The 19657-nt window shown below is 48.0% G+C and overlaps 1 protein-coding gene across 1 annotated transcript in view; it reads left to right on the forward strand.

The window, feature by feature from the left end:
* The window catches only part of KANK1 (KN motif and ankyrin repeat domains 1), a 138689-nt gene that overhangs the window by 89145 nt on the left and 29887 nt on the right, over window positions 1–19657 (forward strand). Inside the window, 2 exon segments of the mRNA XM_077759299.1 lie at window positions 18757–19350; window positions 19353–19652. Of these exon segments, the coding sequence (XP_077615425.1) occupies window positions 18757–19350; window positions 19353–19652 (894 nt within the window).

Below are 19657 nucleotides of genomic sequence, written 5' to 3' on the forward strand. Positions count from 1 at the left end.
CAGCACTGGGGGTTCAGCTGGGCCTGACTGCAGCCTCCGTGCCCTGCAGCCGCCACCCAGGGGACACACACTGCTGTCACAGAAGGCTTTTGTCTGCAGTCTCTCTCTCCCCCATCGCGCTGGCTCGCAGCCTTGCCGGCTCCTTTCCACCTGTCAGAGGAAGAGCCTTAAGTACGTCCCTGTTCTCCCAGGTTTCGCTTGGATGCTTCTTTTGTACATAAATTAAGAGAGAGTAAAGGCCGACAGGTGTGTCTTTCTCCCTGCAGAGGGAAGCTGTGTGACCGGCACTTTCCAGGCAGAAGGCGCTCCCATGTCTATTGTTCACCCTTTCCATTCTCCGTCATCCATAGCAAAGGACTAGCTAGGTATTTGCATCCTCTGACTCTTCTGCTTAATGGAGGCTCACATACAAAATAATTACTTTCCGCTGTTTTCTTGAACATTTATTTATTTTTGAGAGAGGGCGAATGGGGGAGGGGCAACAAGAGGCAGGGACAGAGGATCTGAAGTGGGTGCGGGGCTCGAACTCCCGAAGGAACCCTGAGATCATGAGCTGAGCTGAAGTCGAACGCTTAACCAGCTGAGCCACCCAGGCGTCCCCTCCCACCCCGCTTCAGCTGTTTTTACAATAAGCTATATTCTTAACCAGAACACAATGTTGATGGAATAAAAATGGAGCAGAATCCTCTTTTACAGGATTAAGAAACACTACGTTCAGATTCATCCGTTTAGTTCCTAAGAACAAGCCTTTTGACCGTAATACTTAGTTTGGAATGTAATAGTGTGACTGAATAATACCACAGTTTTCTCAGAAGTATGGAGGAAAAAAGTTTCTCTGTTAAAGTTTCTCTGTAAAACAGCCCAAGGGAATTTTTAGTATGATGGACATTTCCTAAAACTGGATTATGGGCATGGATTCCATAACTGTATACATTTACTAAAACTTGCCAAGCTATATACACTTTTAAAAATGGGTAAATGTTATGGTATGTACGTATCTCAGTAAACTCGCTTTGAACCCCCCAAAAGGAAGAAAGTTTTTTTCATTTTTAAGTTTATTTGTTTATTTTGAGAGAGAAAATAGCACGTGTGCGTGAATGTGTGAGTGGGAGAGGGGCAGAGAGAGAGCGAAACAGAATCCCAAGCAGGCTCCTCACTGTCAGCACAGAGCAGGGCTTGAACCCACGAAACCGTGAGATCATGACCTGAATGGAAACCAGGAATCGGATGCTTAACCGACAGAGCCACCCCAGGTGCCCACTTAACTCAAATCTGTTACCTAATGTAGGTGTTGTTGGATAAAATAACTTAGAATTATTTGGACCCTATGTTTCAGACTATCTGGCAGTTGAAGCTTTGTTCTTAGTTTATTATTTTTATTTGAATCAGTTTTTCCATTTGTTGTAAAACAAGCCCAAATGAGTCCCGCACTGTCTTAAAAACGTTTGGTCATTGTAGCTTGACACAGAAAGGTGTGTGTCCCAAAGATTAGCATCCAGCCACCAGCCGTGGGCCAGGATGATGGAACAAGAAGGTAAATGGAGTGAGACTCAGGGCATGTGCAGGCACTAAAAGGAACCAGTCGTACGAGGCAAATTCAATGGATTCTTGAAAAAATTTTGCCTTTCTCTGCATAGCTGTCCGCTGTTATGAATTTTGCAAAGCAGGCCCTTTAGAGTCACCCTAATCTTTGTTAATCTCTCCTTTATTGTCTAGAACAGGTTTTGCTTGTTTGCCCCATAGTCAGAGTTCAGTAAATCTGGTTCTACTAGAGTCACTGTTTTTCTTAATTTATTTATTTTGAGAGAGTGAGGGAGTAGAGGAGAGGCAGAGAGAAAGGGAGAGAGAGAATCTCAGGCAGGCTCTGCACTGTCAGCATGGAGCCTGATGTGGAGCCCGAACCCACCAACTGTGAGATTGTGATCTGACTGAAACAAAGCATCGGACCCTTAACTGACTGAGACACTCAGGCTCCTCTTACCAGAGTCACTTTTATCCACTGCTCTGAGGCACAAGTGAAGAGCAGGTTTTAAAGTACCTTTCCTTGGGGCTCCTGGGTGGCTCATTCAGTTAGGCATCCGACTTTGGTTCAGGTCACGATTTCACGGTTTATAAATTTGAGCCCTGTGTTGGGCTCTGTGCTGACAGCTCAGAGCCTGGAGCTGCTTTGGATTCTGTGTCTCCCTCTCTCTCTCTGCCCCTCCTCTGCTCATGCTCTGTCTCTCCTTCTCTGTCTCTGAGAAATAAACATTAAACACTTTTCAGTAATAAAATACCTTTTCCCTCCCTCCCTCCCTCCCTCCGTCCCCCTCCCTCTTTCTTTCTCTCTCTTTCTCTCTTTCTCTCCCTTTCTTTCTTTCTTTCTTTCTTTCCTTCGCTCCCTCCCTCCCTCCCTCCCTCTTTCTTTCTTTCTTTCTTTCTTTCTTTCTTTCTTTCTTTCTTTCTTTCTTTCTTTCTTTCCTTCCTTCCTTCCTTCCTTCTTTCTTTCTTTCTTCTTTTTCTTCTGTGTATTTAAACCATTAGAGGAGCATATCACTCAGGTTTTAAACCAGAAACAAAAGGTTGCTGAAAGATGTTATCATCCTAAAACAGAATGCACTTGCTTGGGAACTAATTCTGTCTCTGAAGGTCACGTGATCGAATTGGGAGAAAATGTTTAAGGGAATATGAAAGAAAAAAAAAAAAAGGGCTTCGGTCTGTAGTTTATGACCAGGATTGTTTTTAGCCTTCAAATTGCATGTTGCATTGCAGAAGAATAAACCCGCCTCCAGCCCAGCCTCGGCTCAGCGTTCGACTGAATCATTTCCTTCAGCAGAAGCTGCTCAAAGTTCCGACCAGGAACTTTCTCAGCCCAGGAGGCTTTGGGGGGAGGGAATACGTAGGGGGTGAGGCAGCGTGTACAGAAAACATTTGCAGCATCTCTGAGTTCTTCCTAGAATTAGCAGATTTGCAACTATACTTTAAGGTTATTAGCATGTCACGTGTCTAAAGAAAATGAGGAGAGTGTGTTTGAAAAATCAGAGGGGGCACGGGAGAGCTACCTCTATCTCTTTATTCGTTAAGATCCTTGCGAGCAGGGTTTATCGGGTGGCAGTTTTTGCTATCTCACTGACGCCTGGAGTGCTGGAATTAAACCCTGCAGCCAGCAGGCTGTGAGTTGGTCAGGAAATTCCAAATGGGTATAAATAAATTCTCTACAGCAGCTCCTGGGCTGTCTGCCTGCTAATGTGTGTAGTTCCTTTAATGATGAGGGAAGTATGCTAGCAGACTTGGCTTCCTGCTGGGTGAAAATCATAGTTATTTTGTTCCTGGGTAGGTAAGTAAGAAAGCCCTAAAGAAGAAAAGAGAGGAGAGTGTGAAGGGGGGGGCGGGCGGTGGTGGTGAAATAAAACTCAAGCGCTAGGTGTTACGAAAAATATTTGCTTTTCTTACAAGCTGGAGAGGAGAACTCAATACTTGATTTGTGGTTCATTTATAAATTCAGCTTTAGCTATGGCTTCGACATAAAGATGTCATTGTCGTGGTAGCGAAAGGTTGCACACGGATGCTAAGGTTTGAGTTTCTACGTTGATGGTGTGTTTCAGTTCCAGAATTTCCTCTTTTGTTGCTAAATCCATTTTTGGTTGTTTGTTTTTAGCTGTGTGTTTCGAACAGGGAGCCATTCTGTGGGCCTTAAAAGTTGGCTGCTTGTCCTTACACAAACACTGTAAAACAAAATAAGGGCTGTGATTCATACAATTACTTCAGTTCTGTCCCCCGCCAGCCCACTCCCCCGAACCCCATGCTGTTCGGTTTGAAAAGCCCTTTCTGTCCCCGTGTTTTGGCTTGTGTGACTCGCCTGCTTTCCACAGAATTACCCTTTGAACTGCCACATTTCCTATATTTATACTTAGCGCGAGATGTTTTTTCTGAAGAAAGTTTGGGAAACAGCATTCAGTCCCCAGGCTTCCTCTGTGCTGTGCGTGCGTGACAGATACTTTAGGCTGTGTTTCAGCGGTGTCTCCTCATGCGACACAGTGGACGTGAGAGGGCAGGGCCCCAGTGGGCGAAGAGTCAGTACTGAAGGGCCCCACTTCTAGACCGGTTTGGGGTAGAGTCGCCGCCTCTTAGAGTTGGCACGGAGCACTGGAGAGGAGGCCGTTGTGCAAACCTCGAGGCCCCTGCAGCGTCACGTGCTTCCTTCACACAAAGTGCCTTTGATCAAGACATCGCTCACTCCGTTCCCAGGAACATAACCCTTTCCTCCTCCTCCCCTCCCAGCTGCTCACCTGGAGGCTGGCTTCTGGACTCTCGCGACATGTCCAGGGCAGGACTGATGAGGCAGCAAGGAGGGGGCGGGGGGCTGCATTCGGGGCTCGTTAGGCTGTGCCGGGGGATGCAGTACATCAGGGAAGGTGCTGCGGAGAAAAGGGGCAGAGAGCGAGGCCACGGACTCTGTCTGAGCCCACCGGGTCTGACGCCTGCCACCATCAGCCGCTTTCTTTGCTCGATCACGTTGCGCGCAGTGTGATGCCATTGTGAGTGCAGTATAGTCACAGGGTCGTAGTCTGGAAGAAAGTTTCCTGGCATAGCAGAGTCCCGCCAGCCCTCTCTTTTTACGCATACCAAGCCTGTCTCGGCTCTGTGCCGTCCCGGCCCCTGCTGCCCGTTGCTTGTCCGTGACCTGGGAGATATTTATAGCTCTTGCTCCTGTTTTATGAAAGTCGTACCTTCCCCAGTTTAGGCGAGCCAACCTAGACTGTCCCAGAGATGTGCTCCATGTCCTGAAGCACGTATCTCCGCACAGGGTGTTACAGAGCACTTTACTCTTGGGACTTTAGCAGAGCTGGAAGCCTGAGATGGTTCAGAAAAATTAGTGCATACTCATGTCCCCTTCTGATGAGGAAGGAATGTCTTAATTTGGCCATAAGTTATTTAAAAAAATTTTTTTTAACATTTGTTTGTTTTTGAGAGACAGAGCATGAGTGGGGGAGGGGCAGAGAGAGGGGAAGACACAGAATCCGAAGACAGGCTCCAGGCTCCGAGCTGTCCGCACAGAGCCCGACGCAGGGCTCGAACTCACGGACCGTGAGATCATGACCTGAGCCGAAGTCAGAAGACGCTTAACCCACTGAGCCCACCCCCCCAGGCGCCCATGGCCATAATTTATTTTTAAAGGTTGGGGATGTTTGTCTACTTTTGCTCCTGTTTTATGTTACCTCCTTCCGGCATAACTGGTGCGGGCCCAGGACTTACTCTCCCCCTCACCGGCGCCTACCCTCCATGTCTCCCCTGTGTTCCCACATGCACATGTCATGCACGGCCCACCTAGCATCTCCCCTATCCACTCTTGAAAGCCAGATCCAACGTAGGCCTCAAAGTTTCAGCAACCTCGTTGGCTAAACACCTCAGGCCCTGGCTTCCTGCAGCGTGAGAAAAGAAGCAAGGTGCCGGGGACGCATTCCAGGTCATCAAGGGTGCTTCACCCAGCAACGGAGGCTGATCAGTCATAGTAAATAATAACAGACCGGATCTAAGCAGTGAGCAGCAGCATCATGAGGCAGGTCTGTTATTTTCCCAATTATACAGCCAAAATAGGATCTAACCTCCCAACAGCTGGAACGTGGCGGAACCAGGATTCAGTCCCAGGCAGACTGGCCCCAGAGTGCCTGCTCTTAATCATTACATCTCTTCCTCCACCCGTCCTTATCAGTCTGTAGATGCCTAGATGTGGAGTTGTGCATTTCCGTGTACATGCACTCTGTGCACCAAGCGCTCAGGGATAGAAAAAGAAATTCTACCCGGTTCCTGCCCACCCCTACCCCCCACTACCTGAGATGCCATCTGGTTGGGGAAGACCCACCTGCGCAGCAGTGTGTATAGGCAAAGTGCTTTAGAACAGAGGAAGGGAAGTGACCAGCTCTTCCCAGGGCAGAACACCTGGGGGTAAGTGAAGCTTTGACAAAGGATGGGCTGTTTGGGCTGGGCCAGGACAGTGCAGCTAATTCTGACAGATGGGAAGGGCAGTGGCAGGTGGGGGGGAACAGAATGAGCGAAGGTGATGAGGCTCGAAGGTTTTTCCGTGGCTTGTGGTTGTGGCTTGTGGTTCAGAGTGGGAAGGAAACTGGGAGGTGCTGGTTTGGGGCCAAACTGAATTGAGAAGCCCTTGGCGTTTCCAGGGATACTTCAAACAACTGTAAAATTCATCAAAGAATATGTAATACAGAAGAGCAGAGGCATCAGGCTCCAATTAAAAACCAAACCAAACCAAACAAAACAAAACACCAGGTTGTCTTATTCACTGAAGACACCAGCGAAGAGAGCTTACTGTCATCTCTAGGCTCTGCATCTATATTTACGTATATGTATAATTGACTCTGAAATAACTTCACACTTGGGGAAGGTTTACAAAGAGGTTCTCACATGTCCTTCACCCAGGTTCAGATTCCCCGGTGGTTGATGTTTTACCGCATTTGCCCCATCTCCTCTGTGTGCATGTGTGGGTGAAGCATGCATATGCCTTATCTCTGTAAGTCTCCGTCAGCTAGAACCGTTCGTGGACTTCTCCTTTCTTGCATGACCTCGATGGTTTTAAGGAGAGACCTTCTGAATTAGAGGGTGTTATGCTGAGTGAAATAAGCCAGGCAGAGAGGGACAGATACCATATGTTTGCACATATAGGTGGGTTAGGAGGAACTTAACGGAGGACCATGGGGGAGAAGAAGGGGAAGAATAGTTGGGGAGAGGGAGGGAGGCAAACCATGAGAGACTCCTGAATGCCAAGAACAAACTGAGGGCTGATGGGGGTGGGGGGAGGGGAAGGGAGGTGATGGGCATGGGGGAGGGCACTTGTTGGGATGAGGACTGGGTGTTATATGGAAACCAACTTGACAATAAACTAAGGAAGAAAAAGATGTCAGAAGCTTCAGGGCGCCTGGGTGGCTCAGTTGGTTAAGCGTCCAACTTCAGCTCAGGTCATGACCTCACGGTCCTTGAGTTTGAGCCCCGTGGTGGGTTCTGTGCTGACAGCTGAGAGCCTGCCTTGGATCCACTGTCCCCCTGTCTTTCTCTGCCCCTCCCCACCCCCACTCTGTCTCAAGATAAACATTAAAAAAGGAAATAAAAAAAAAGAGAGACCTTCTTCTGCTCTGTAGGATGCCTTTCAGGTAGGATCCATCCACGTGTCTAGACTGCTGCCATGCCTTCTAGACAGGAACACCGGGGAAAGAGCCCTCGGGGGAACATGACATCAGCCTTGACCGCCTGGTCCAGTGCATGTCTGTCAGCTTCCTGCAGCGCAGAGTCACCGTTGTTTGCCTTTGTGACCGATGAGTATTTTATGAGAAGGTAGTATGAACCAGTACCCCGTTCTTCAGCGGGAAGTCTGCTCGTAAGCGTTAGTGCCCAGTGGTGAGGATTCCATCCCAAATCAGCCACTGTCACGACGGCTATTAAGTGATGATTTTCTGTTTTCATAATTCCATTATTTGTTTGTTGGCACTCTGGTGTATTTGTTAGAACATCCTGGGCTCGGAGGTCCCTGATTTATTCACTGGGGTATAATCTGCTATATCATCAGTCACAATATTTTGATGCTGAAATTCTCCCCAAGTGAGACAGTGAGAAACCCAAAGAGAGTTTCAGAGCCAGACGGATGTTGTCTTTAAACTGCTGATCTGAGGGGCACCTGGGTGGCTTAGTCATTCAACTCTTGATTTCAGCTCAGGTCATGATCTCATAGTTTGTGAGTTCGAGCCCCACATGAAGCTCTGTACTGACAGTGTAGAGCCTACTGGGATTCTCTGTCTCTCTCTCCATCTGCGCCTCTCTCTGTATCTCTCAAATAAATAAACATTAAAAAAAATAAATAGTTGATCTGAGGTACGCTGATATTTGAGAATAATAGGTGACTCGTGTTCTCTGAGTTCTAGATGTCGTACACACCTCAGGCCATAGGGGTCACCTGCAGCGAGATCCTTGCCGGGCGGGCAGACTGTGACAGGTGCCTCCAGGGACCTGAAATTGAGCTCGTCAGAGACCAGCTTAGTGAGTGGAAGTCTTGGATTTTCAGTGCATTGTTTACGTTCTCCCAGACCCTGTCCTCTCTGTCGTTAGCCTCCCCTGTTGGGTGAACCGGCCCCTGGCCAGGTGTGGGTCAAATATCGGCTGGGATGGGGGGCACTAAGGGGCGGTGATAACTCGCTGTCCTGTGTCCTGTCTCTCCCCCTCCCTCCTGCACAGAGGCACTTGCTCACTGTCCAGGGCAGTGCTGCCTTCGCTTCACAGACATGGTCAAGTCCGTGCTGCCCCCGTCTAGAGTTTCAAGTGCAGAGCAAGTTGGTACCCTGCACCTCAGAGCCAGTTAGGTCAGACAGACCCTCCCCCGTGCCACACCCGCCCCTCCCAGATTAGATTTATCATGTTTTAATGCCCTTCAGAAAAGGAAATCCTATCATTTTCCTCACCAGTGAGTCATCCGCTGCTTTAAAGAAAAATATTTTCTTTTTTGATCAGCATGAGGTCATGGATCAAGCCCCAGAGGACGAGTCGCTGTGAGCCGACCCTGGTCTCCAGCCCAGCCCAGAGCAGCTGAGATTTGTCAAACCCTCTCCATTTCCTCCTCAGGATTTCGGGGGAAGGCGTAGGCCATGGGTCCTCCCAAATGCACGTTCCGAGCTCCGGTAGTTTTAGCACTATGACGAGCCCTCACTATCGAGTTGTTTTAAAACTCACACCGTGCAGGGAAACGCGTGATACCAAGAGAATTCATAGGGACTTGGGAGCAATCCACGGACGCTCATCGAGGATGCTGAAGCGAACTGTAATCCGACTCCAGCATCCAGCCTGAGTGTTCTTATTAAAATGCACATCTGATCAGTTCACTCCCTTGTTCAGAACCCATCTGTAGCTTCCCAGGGCACTTAGGAAAAAGTGCCTCCCAGCGCCCTGCGCGGCTGGGCCGAGGCTCCCTCTCTGCCTGGCTTGGGGCACAGCCCTTCTGTTCAGTGTCTAAAAGTGGCAGGTTTTACAAGTGCAGTTTCTTTATCGGGACTTTCCCCCACCCCCTCCCCGCTCACCCTGCAGACACACACCCTCCCTGCACCATGTGTTCTCAAATACAGCGTTCTGCGGAGCACTCCAGACTCCCTCCAGGCGGGGCCCCCGCTCCGGGATCCCCGCTCCATGTCCTTCATGTTCCCCGTGCCTGTCTTGCACAGCATTCCTCTCCCACTCTCCTTTTCTGTCTCCGCCTGTACAAGTTGCCCCAATCAGGCTCTGTGTCTGATGTGCTTATTAGCTCACGGGTTTGGTACATGGTAGGTACTTATTAAGTATTTACCGAATGGAAGAATAAAATCCTTCTTTCAGTCTGCTCATTGCATCTTCCCTAGCTCACCTGCCCTTTACGGGGTGTGGGATTGTGGAGCCAGGATGGGAAGGGGTGGTAATGGGAGATGGGGGTAGATGGGGGGTGCTGTGCAGGTTCATGTCTGTGGGCACAGGATAGAAAAGCAGAGATGAGATTAGCTGCGAGACGAAGTCTGAACATTTAGAGGGAGAAGCCAAAAGGAGCTGAAAAGAGTTACGGAGACAAGAAACAATACCGCATCGCAGCCTGGCCGTATCAGCAAACCAGGCCTTTGTAATTGCAGTTCTGTATGTGACAGGTCCCAGGCCTGGGATTTCCCATGAACTCCTGGCTTACACTTTTGCTTTCTTTACTGTTGTCATTTTCCGCGCCCAGAGCATTTGGGTAGCTGTTCAAAGCAGCTGCCACCTGAAGAAGTGTAGGTGACATCAGGCAGGGCCGTGGAACAGGAACTCAGGCTTGACGGAACAGGCCGTGATCAGTGGTGCCGATGACGTGGATGCAAGGATGGTAGGTTTGTCACCTGGGAGGGGCGAAGAGCCGGCGTAAACGTAAGTCTGGTGAACGAGAGAACAAGAGGAAATCTCACGTGTCCTACATTATTTTTTTTTTTAATGTTTTATTTATTTCTAGGAGAGAGAGAGAGACAGCGTGAGCAGGGGAGGGTCAGAGAGAGAGGGAGTCACAGACTGAAACAGGCTCCAGGCTCTGAGCTGGCAGTCAGCACAGAGCCCGATGCGGGGCTCAAACCCACGAACCGCGAGATCATGACCTAAGCGAAAGTCGGACGCTCAACCGACTAAGCCACCCAGGCGCCCCGTCCTACATTATTTTAAAGCAGAATGAGGAACACTTACATCGTTCCCCATTTTACTGTGGTTTCTCTACCAGGGGTGTTTCTTGTAGATTTGGTGCAAGGAAGGTCCTTGGGGCTGAAAATTTTAACGTTAACAGTGTCATCGGGAGAACTTTCCGGTTAAACCTGTCCGGAAGTATCTATTCCACTTTGCTCTCTTGTCTGTCCCACTGAGTCGAGCTTAGGAAAGTTGATTTGCTAACTCAGTTGCTCTCATACTTGGAGTAATTNTACTGATTTTCTTTCCTGCCTCTCAGCCTTATGTGATGTGAAATCCTTTTACTGCTTCCAACAACAGTATGCTTGCAACTCTGCTGTGTTTTTTTTTCTTTCTTCATTTTCTGGAAGAGAGAGCAGGAACAAGCAGAGAGAGAGAGAGAATCCCAAGCAGGCTCCCAGCTGCTAGCCCAGAGCTCGACGTGGAGCTTGAACTCACAAACTGTGAGCTCATGACCTGAGCTGAAACCAAGTCGGACACTTAACAGACTGAGCCACCCAGGCACCCCTCTGCTGCTTTAAAGTATGGGAATCCAGGAAAATTATGTGCTTTTTGGGGACTGACTTAGCCCTTTAGACAAAGCCTTCATGCTTCTTGGGAGTAGGGAGAGTATAGTAGCAGAATTCGCAAAGTTCTTCGTTTTCAACAGTCGAGTAGAGTATCTGGTGAAGAAAAGCCCATAGAAAGTATGGCAGCTGTGGCACATGGGTGTCATTATTTTTCAAGGTGCGGTTAGTCAGCACGTAATTGGGCCTAGAATGTGCAGCAGTGAAACCAGAACAAAGAAGTCATTGTCTCCTAACTCATAGATAAAGTAATAATATCAAAGTTTGGACCATTTAAAAGTCCACCAGGACAGGGGTGCCTGGGTGGCTCAGTTGGTTAGGCGTCCGACTTCGGCTCAGGTCATGATCTCACAGGTCGTGGGTTCAAGCCCCACATCAGGCCCTGTGCTTACAGCTCAGCTCGGAGCCTGGAGCCTGTTTCAGACTCTGTATCAGATTCTCCCTCTCTCTCTGACCCTCCCCTGCTCATTCTGTCTCTCTCTCTCTCAGAAATAAATAAAACATTAAAAAAAAAATTTTTTTTTAAGTCCACCAGGACATATTATTTCAGAAACCTCTGGTGTGTTTTGCTCATATTAAAGAGCAAACCTCTGGTGTGTTTTGGCTCACTGTGGTAGAATGTGTAGAAAACATTTCGTGCTTTCTTGCTCAGAAGTGGTGTTTTTTCACCCTGTCACTGGTGCATGATGTTCCCCACCCCACCCCACCCCCCAGGAAGTGGGGCACTTGAACACCATGACTTAATATGGCCAGATGCTCCACTGCTCTATGAGAAGTTTTTACTCTGCCCACTATCTTGAGCAAAGGCCTTCTCTGCCCCAATACTACTGACATTCTGGCTGGATAATCCTTTGTCGGGGAGAATGACTTGCTTACCATAGGATGTTTAGTGGTGACCTTGGCTTCTCCCCACAAGGTGCCAGTAAGCACCGCCTTCCAGTTGTGACAACCAAAAACACGTTCAGACATTGCCAGGTATCTCCTGGGGGCAAATCCACCCCCCAGTTGAGAACCACCACTAACAGGTTAATACCGTGACTAGTTTACTAACCCCTGTCTCATCTCCCACTTCCCAGTGAGTGTGAGTGTGTGTGTGTGTGTGTGTGTGTGTGTGTGTTTTCCTGCCCAAACCAAATAGTGTTTGGAAAGTAAGTTTAATTTCCTTGAAAAAATCAAGATCGGGCAGCTCTTCCTGCCCACGGGTCCTGTCCCCGGGCTTCAATAAAAGCACCTTTTTGCACCAAAAAAGAAAAGAAAAATCAGAATCATATAATTCTTTGTTCATGTAAAAGAAATTATTTTCAGGGGCCCCTGGGTGGCTCAGTTGGGTAAGCATCCAACTTCAACCCAGGTCATGATCTGGTGGTTCACGAGTTCGAGCCCTGCGTCGGGCTCTATCCTGTCAGCTCAGCCTGGAGCCTGCTTCGGATTCTGTGTTCTCCCTCTCTGTCTACCCTTCCCCTGCTCACACTCTGTCTTTCTCTCTCAAAAATTAATAAACTTAAAAACATTTTTTAAAGAAAGAAATCATTTTTGGGGGGCTTGGCTGGCTCAGTCAGTAGAGCATGCAACTCTTGATCTCAGGGTCTTGAGTTCAAGCCCCACATTGGGCATAGAGCTTACATTAAAAAAAAAGTTATTTTTGAGATATCTATTATCTCCGTTTCACTTGGCTAATGCAGAAAAACCACAGGGAAATTTTAAATTGTTCTGGAGGCCATAAATTGGGCTCCTCTCATGGAGCACTAAGTTTATAGTTGGTAAATGTATAACCAAAGAGTAGCATTACCATGAGTTTGTTGATTTCACCTTCTCTCTGAACACAAGGGAATTTGGCCTCATTGTCTCTAGTTAGCGCCGTCACATTTGGTGTTTGGTTACCTGAAATTGCAAACTGTACAAACTGGGTCGTGAGAGAGAAGGGGGAACAGAGACTCTGATACTGTTGATGTTTAGCAAGTAGGTCAGCTCAGAGATGATGAGAGCCCAGGAAGCCCGGCACCTGCTGATGGCAGCCCACCTCCTTACCTTGAGGCAACAGTACAGACACTGGCGATTCCTCCTCTTTGCTTCATTTCTGCCTTGCATTTTATTTGGGTTTTTTTCCACATGGACCCCACCCCCTGCTAGACTGTGAGCTCACTTCACAGTGTGTTCCCAGCTCTTAGAACAGAGCCTGGTAAATAGTAAGTGACAGTGGACAGATGGACAGATGCATGACTAAGATTGCTTTTATTTATCAGTATTATAAATATAAGTTGAATGTGTGAATATATTTTCATTTGGTTGGCCCTCATTTCACACTTGGGGATTATGTCATTCCAGTGGACCCCTTGAATTTAATCTCTTTGTCTACCTTGGTCTGATGTACACACAGCGTCAAGACAGTATTCATTGATGCCTTTTAGCCTCTAGCATGGGGCTGGGTGTGCAACCTGAGGGGGACTATAAACAGAAATCCCCCAATCGGGACCTGAGTCTGGTGGCCTCTTAGGTGCCCCTGACCACGTCTTTCTTTCAGCTGTACCAGCGGCCGCTGTCCTGGCTCTTTATCGTCTCCTTTTTTTTTTTTTCCACTGCCATCACTTACCTTATCTTAAAAACTCAGCACTTGGTTAACTCCATTCTGTTTTGATTAATGATTCACATACTATCATATTGTTTCTGTTCATAATACGCCTTTGTAACTGATCTCAATTAGCATTATGTTTAGGATGTTTGGCATTTATTTCCCAGCTAGACTCTACCTCCTTTTATTTCTTATAAGCCTTCCTCCTACTCTCTCCACTGAATAGGACCATTTTATGCACCCAATTAAGCTTTTAATAAATGCTGTATAATGAAGGCAGAGGTAGTGCCAGGATCAGTCTCCACCACTGGATTTCCAGACATTCAGAGAATTCTTGTAAACCCCAGGGACAGACCTCTGATTCCAGAATACTGAATTGGAAGCTGTTTCTTTCAGGATTCCATTTGCAGACATAGCCAGTGGTTTGGGGCTATATATAAGCAGACATAATCCTCTTCATCCCCCCAGCCCCCCTAAAGGGTTTTCAGGCAGTTAAGAGGCTAATTATAACCCACTCAGATTTTTAAAACACTGTTGTTTTTCTACTTTCCTAATTATTCTTGAATTAATAAAATTTTTTGTAATAAAAAATGTTTTATTATAACATCTCCCCAGTTAATCATTTAACATTTTTCTTCTTTTCAAGATCTGGTCTTAATTTAAAAAGAAATTTTAATGTTTATTTATTCTTGGGGGAGAGAGAGAAAGAGCATGAGCCAGAGAGCGACAGAGAGAGAGAGAGGGAGATACAGAATCTGAAGGATTCTCCAGGCTCCGAGCTGTCAGCACAGAGCTCCAATGCGGGGCTCGAACTCAGGAACACAAATCATGACCTGAGCCAAAGTCAGATGCTTAACCGACTGAGCCACCCAGTGCCCTGGTCTTAATATTTTTGTGGGGGAGAGACTTCTGTATCCACTAGAATTCAGTTTAGCTCCAAGTAACAGAGACCCAACACAGAGAGTAGCTAAACAGAAGAGAAGTTTCTCTGTCTTTCACATAGAAGTACAGAGGTGGCTTTCCAGAAGTGGCATAATAACTCTGATCCACAAAGCTCTTAGACACCCAGGTTCTTTCTAGCGCAGTGTTCTTCCATCCTTCCGTGTGAACTCACCGTCCAGTAAAGCAGCGAGTGTTCTAGTCATCACATCTGCATTCCAGGCAGCAGGATGGAGTAAGTAACAAAGAAGAAAGGCCGGAAGTGATTCCTGTGTCTTATAAGGGAAGTTCTGGGAGCTGCTTCATATCATTTCTGCATATAGCCATACTAACAGTTAAAGAAGCCAGGGAAATACAATCTTGATGTGTGCCTGACTAGACTAGGAGCCCAATTAGTGTCAAAGAATGGAATAACACATACTGGGGAATACGTAGCCATCTTTGCCATGGCTGCTCCATTCAGCCCCCTCCCAAATGAATTTTCTTGGAGTTTATTTCAATACATTTTTCTTGCTTTCCAAACAGTGACTTGTAAATCTTTTTAAAAAGGTGAATATTTAGGTGTCGTAAAAATCTATACAATATAAAGAACAACATAAAAACCACTCATGATTCCACAATATAAGAAAAGCCACTAATGGGGCCCCTGGGTGGCTCAGTCGGTTAAGCATCCAACTTCAGCTCAGGTAATGATCTCACGGCTCCTGAGCCCCGCACTGGGCTCTGTGCTGACAGCTGGGAGCCTGGAGCTGCTTCAGATTCTGTGTCTCCCTGTCTCTGATCCCTCCCCCACTCACATTCTGTCTCTCTCGCTCTCAAAAATAAAAATAAACATTAAAAAAGTGTTTTTTAATTAAATTTGTTGCCCAAGATACATCAAAGTCTAGCACAGAGGGATTAGACATACACATGTGGAAACATTGGGAACTCATTCAGGGCCCTATATGTACCATATTTGTGGTACCGTATGTGAAAGCAGGTGATAAAAAATGACCCTGAACGTCTTTATTTAATTGTAGAACAAATATACGGTGGAGAGTTGATAATAAAAATAACACCTTAAGAAACACAGATTTTTTTTAGTTGCTGGAGGATAAAATTTGGATTAGGAGTCCTTAATATAGTCTGATTTAAGCAGTATTAGGAAACGATCAAGACTTAACATGGTTAAATTGTAACCTTTCCTGACTCCCAGATTTACAAGTCCAGAGTTCATTTGGGAGATCATTCAGCGTGAATTTAAGAAATCACTAAAATGAGCCAGCCAGTTAGGTTTCACTGAAAAATGTGGTGTGTTTTGCTGTGTTCTAAATCCTGACATTAAGTCAGTGCATTTTAAAAAAGCCATTTTTGGGGCACCTGAGTGGCTTAGTCGGTTAAGCGTCCGACTTTCGCTTAGGTCATGATCTCGCAGTTGGTGGGTTCGAGCCCCGCGTCCGGCTCTGTGCTGCCAGCTCAGAGCCTGGAGCCTGTTTCAGTCTGTGACTCCCTCTCTCTCTGACCCTCCCTTGCTCATGCTGTCTCTCTCTCTCTCTCTCTCTCCCTCCCTCCTAGCAGTAAAAAAATAAAAATAAATAAAATAAAAAAATTAAAAAAGCCATTTTGGGGGGCGCCTGGGTGGCTGAGTCGGTTGAGCACCCGACTTCAACTCAGGTCATGATCTCAACGATTTGTGGGTTCGAGCCCGGGATCGGGCTCTGTGCTGACAGCTGGGAGCCTGGAGCCTGTTTCAGGTTCTGTGTCTCCTTCTCTCTCTGCCCCTCCCCGCTGGCGCTCTGTCTCTGTCTCTCAAAAAAAAACATAAAAATGTAAAAAAAAAAAACAAAAAAAACACCCTGTTTTTGAAGAGAAATAGATAACCCAAAAATTAACCTTTTTTACTGAAAACGGGTAAAATAACGATTCAAGAGAGACACAGAAAAATCTAGGAGTTATAGTATTGATATTGCCACTAGGGGGTGAGAGTAGAGTGACTGTTTCTCATTCTTGAAATGGCCTGTCCGGGAGAATTTTTTTAAACGTAACCATGGAGTAGAGTACTTTTGTAGCTGGGAAAAGGTTGGTTCGTTTGTTTTTAAAGAGCTTTTCATCAGTGGCGAAGGCTCAGTTGAGATTAATACTGTCAAAGCGAAACTGCTTGTCACCGGTTGTGAGCCCGGCGCGGCGATGACCTGCAGGGGACAGTGGCGCCCATTGTGCCTGGAGCTTCCCCAGGTGACCGCGGGCCCAGGCTGCTGCTGCGTTTGCACACGAGCACACGAACTCTTTGGTGACGAAGTGGCCGGTACGGCGAACACAGAACCTCTGTGCCGAGAGGCTTAGATGGCCGGCTCTATTTTCACGCCTGGCAACGGCTGGAACGGCGAGCACACTTTTGCCCGAGCTCCCGGTTTCCTGTTTTCATTAAGAAAGCCTGGAACGCCGAGCGGCTGAGTGTGCGCGCCGGGGGGCGGTGTCACCGGAGCCGCGGGGAGACTTCATTGGTGAGCACCGGGCCTGTGGTGTGTGCGCGCGGCCCGGCGGAGTGTGCACGGGCGTGGATCCTCTTTTCCTTATGGGGTGANTTTTGGGATCGCCGGCTCCTCCGCTCGGTCGGATCCGCCTGCTCTTTCTGGACGCCGGAGCCGGCGGCCTCTGTCTGCTTGTGGAATTTCAGACAGCGCTGGAAACAGGTCGGGCCGCATATTTTGAGCGAGCCTGCCGTCCATGTGGAGTTAAAAAGGAAAGAGAGGGAGGGAGAGAAGCATTCTGCTAGCGCGAGCCCAAGTTTGGCCGGTGTGGGCTCCTCATCAGCTCACCCTTAGGCTAGAAAGTGATTAAAGCTGAGCGCCTCATCCAGATACAATTTCAACGTTTCAGAAATGAAATCTAGTGCCTAACTAGAAACAGCGAGAACTGCCTAATACTAAGTCAGGACACGAAGATCCATAGCCTTTCTACTTCACTGCTGGGCAGTCTTTTCGTACTTTTCTTTCCAACATTTCATAGGGAAGAGGAGGCAGAAGGTTTACTCAGTGCATTCAGCTATCAGGTGCAAATGCCCGGTGGTGATTGGACCAGGAAGGGCAGGCAGGCAACCCAAATTGCTGGAAATATTTGCCGGCAGTCTGGTGGGTTCTTACACCCAGAATAGGGCCAGGGGTACACATGGCTTGCATTTTCACTCCTTGCTTTTGGGATCTTTCCACGGCTCAAGAACAAAATGCAGAGTTTGTTATTATGACTCTAGGAAAACACATTACTTAATCCTGCAATTTAAACAAAAACGGCCTTGCTTTTCCATTTGAAACGCACAGCTCCGGTCAGCAGCAAGGTCTCTGCCTTGAAACGTTCTTGTGTTTCCTTTTCTAAATGTTTGCTTTAGCCCCAAGTAGCAGTTACTGCATGCCACGTGATCCAGCATTTAGAGTACAGGTTTGTTTTTATTTTCATTCTCTTCTGCGTCTGTTTGAGAATGTTACAAATACAAAACAGCCATTCTTGGGATATAGAAGTCAAAGAGGAGAAAAGCTCTCCTCTGGTTGGGACAAGGTGTGTTGTTGTTGTTACTGTTTTTAAATGGGAAGGCACAAAGTAGAGTTGAAGTCTGTCTTCTGTGTTCTTGCACGCATGCTGCTAGAAGTAATCACTCATTGCCCCCCTGACTCCTGGCTTTCTCAGCAAGGAAGGGGTCAAGGCAAATTGTGATCTTGTGGCAGTGCTGGGGCCCTGGTGTGCATTTGGCCACCATTTAGAAAGGCTGCACGGTCTGCAAAAGAGCAGTGGCTGGGAGAACTCACATCCCGGGCTTCGTGGATCTGCACTGCTTTGGTCCTTTAGTCTAAGGGTTTTCACCTTTGGTGACTCACAGCTCACTTTATAAAACAGGAGTCTTAAAAAAAAATGTTTAATGTCTTTATTTTTGACAGAGTGGGGGAGGGGGAGGGAGAGAGACAGAATCCCAAGCAGGCTCCAGGCTCCAAGCTGTGTGCACAGAGCCCCACGCAGGGCTCAGACTCAAAAGCCATGAGATCAGGACCTGAGCCGAAGTCGGATGCTTAACCCAACTGAGCCCCCCAGGCTCCCCTAAAGTACAAGCCTTAAAGGACTGCTCTCTATACCTCAGTGGCCTGTAGGCAACAAAAGAGATGATCTACCTGAAAACACAAGTGTTTTTAATACATTCTTTCCAAAAATAAAAGTAGTTGGTAGGGACTTAATAGAGACTAGGCTCCTTAAAACCACTGTCCCACGACATGCTTTTACCAACCTTATGAGGCAAAGACTTGTTTCCATTTTTACTCAAGGAGAAACTGAAATTCCAAGGGGTTTGTTCTCTCACTCAGCCAGCTGTTAGGTTGTAGATCCAGGATTAGAACAGACAGAAGTCCGTCAGCTCTTAAATCACACTAGTTGGCCACACTGCTGAATATACAGACCATAGCTTTTATCACGGAGTGTATTACGTGGCGTTGTAATAATCCCTTCTCGCTCTCCTAGGAAAAGCAGATGATGTTCTGAACGGAGATCCCGACAAGGAGCAGAAAGATCCTTACTTTGTGGAGACTCCCTACGGTTATCAGCTTGACTTAGATTTCCTCAAGTACGTGGATGACATACAGAAAGGAAACACCATCAAGAAACTCAACATCCAGAAGAGGCGGAAGCCGGCCGCGCCGTGCCCGGAGAGCAGGGCGGCGCCCGGGCAGCAGGCTGAGTGGACATCCACGGAATCCCTGTCACCCTCCAACAGTGATGACAGCAAGCCGTGCCCTCACCTCCTGCTAGCCAGAAGCCACCTCACGTCCACTCCCATCCCAAGGCCACCTGCCCCTCTGGAGACCTCACCCCCTTTCCTCACCGTCCCAGAGAGTCGACAGCTGCCACCGCCCTCCCCTCAACTCCCAAGGCACAACCTTCATGTCACCAAGACGCTGATGGAGACCCGGAGAAGACTGGAGCAGGAGAGAGTCACCATGCAGGTGGCCCCGGGTGAGTTCCGGCGGCCCAGGCTGGCCAGTTTTGGAGGCATGGGCTCCACAGGCTCGCTCACCTCCTTCCCGGCTTCCGGAAACCACAACGCGGCCGGGCANCAGCGCTGGCCCCCGCGTCCTCCATGGGGAGCTCCATCCGCCACAGCCCGCTGAGCTCAGGGATCTCCACGCCGGTGACCAACGTGAGCCCCATGCACCTGCAGCACATCCGCGAGCAGATGGCGATTGCCCTGAAGCGCCTCAAGGAGCTGGAGGAGCAGGTGCGTACCATCCCCGTGCTCCAGGTGAAGATCTCCGTCTTGCAAGAGGAGAAAAGGCAGTTGGCCTCGCAGCTGAAGCACCAGAGGGCGGCCGCGCAGGGCGACGTGTGCGGCGGCGTGAGGCCGCGGTCCTACAGCGCGGGGAAC

This window comes from Crocuta crocuta, unplaced genomic scaffold (assembly GCF_008692635.1).
Source record: "Crocuta crocuta isolate KB4526 unplaced genomic scaffold, BGI_CrCroc_1.0 scaffold41, whole genome shotgun sequence".
In the NCBI taxonomy this organism is placed as follows: domain Eukaryota; kingdom Metazoa; phylum Chordata; class Mammalia; order Carnivora; family Hyaenidae; genus Crocuta; species Crocuta crocuta.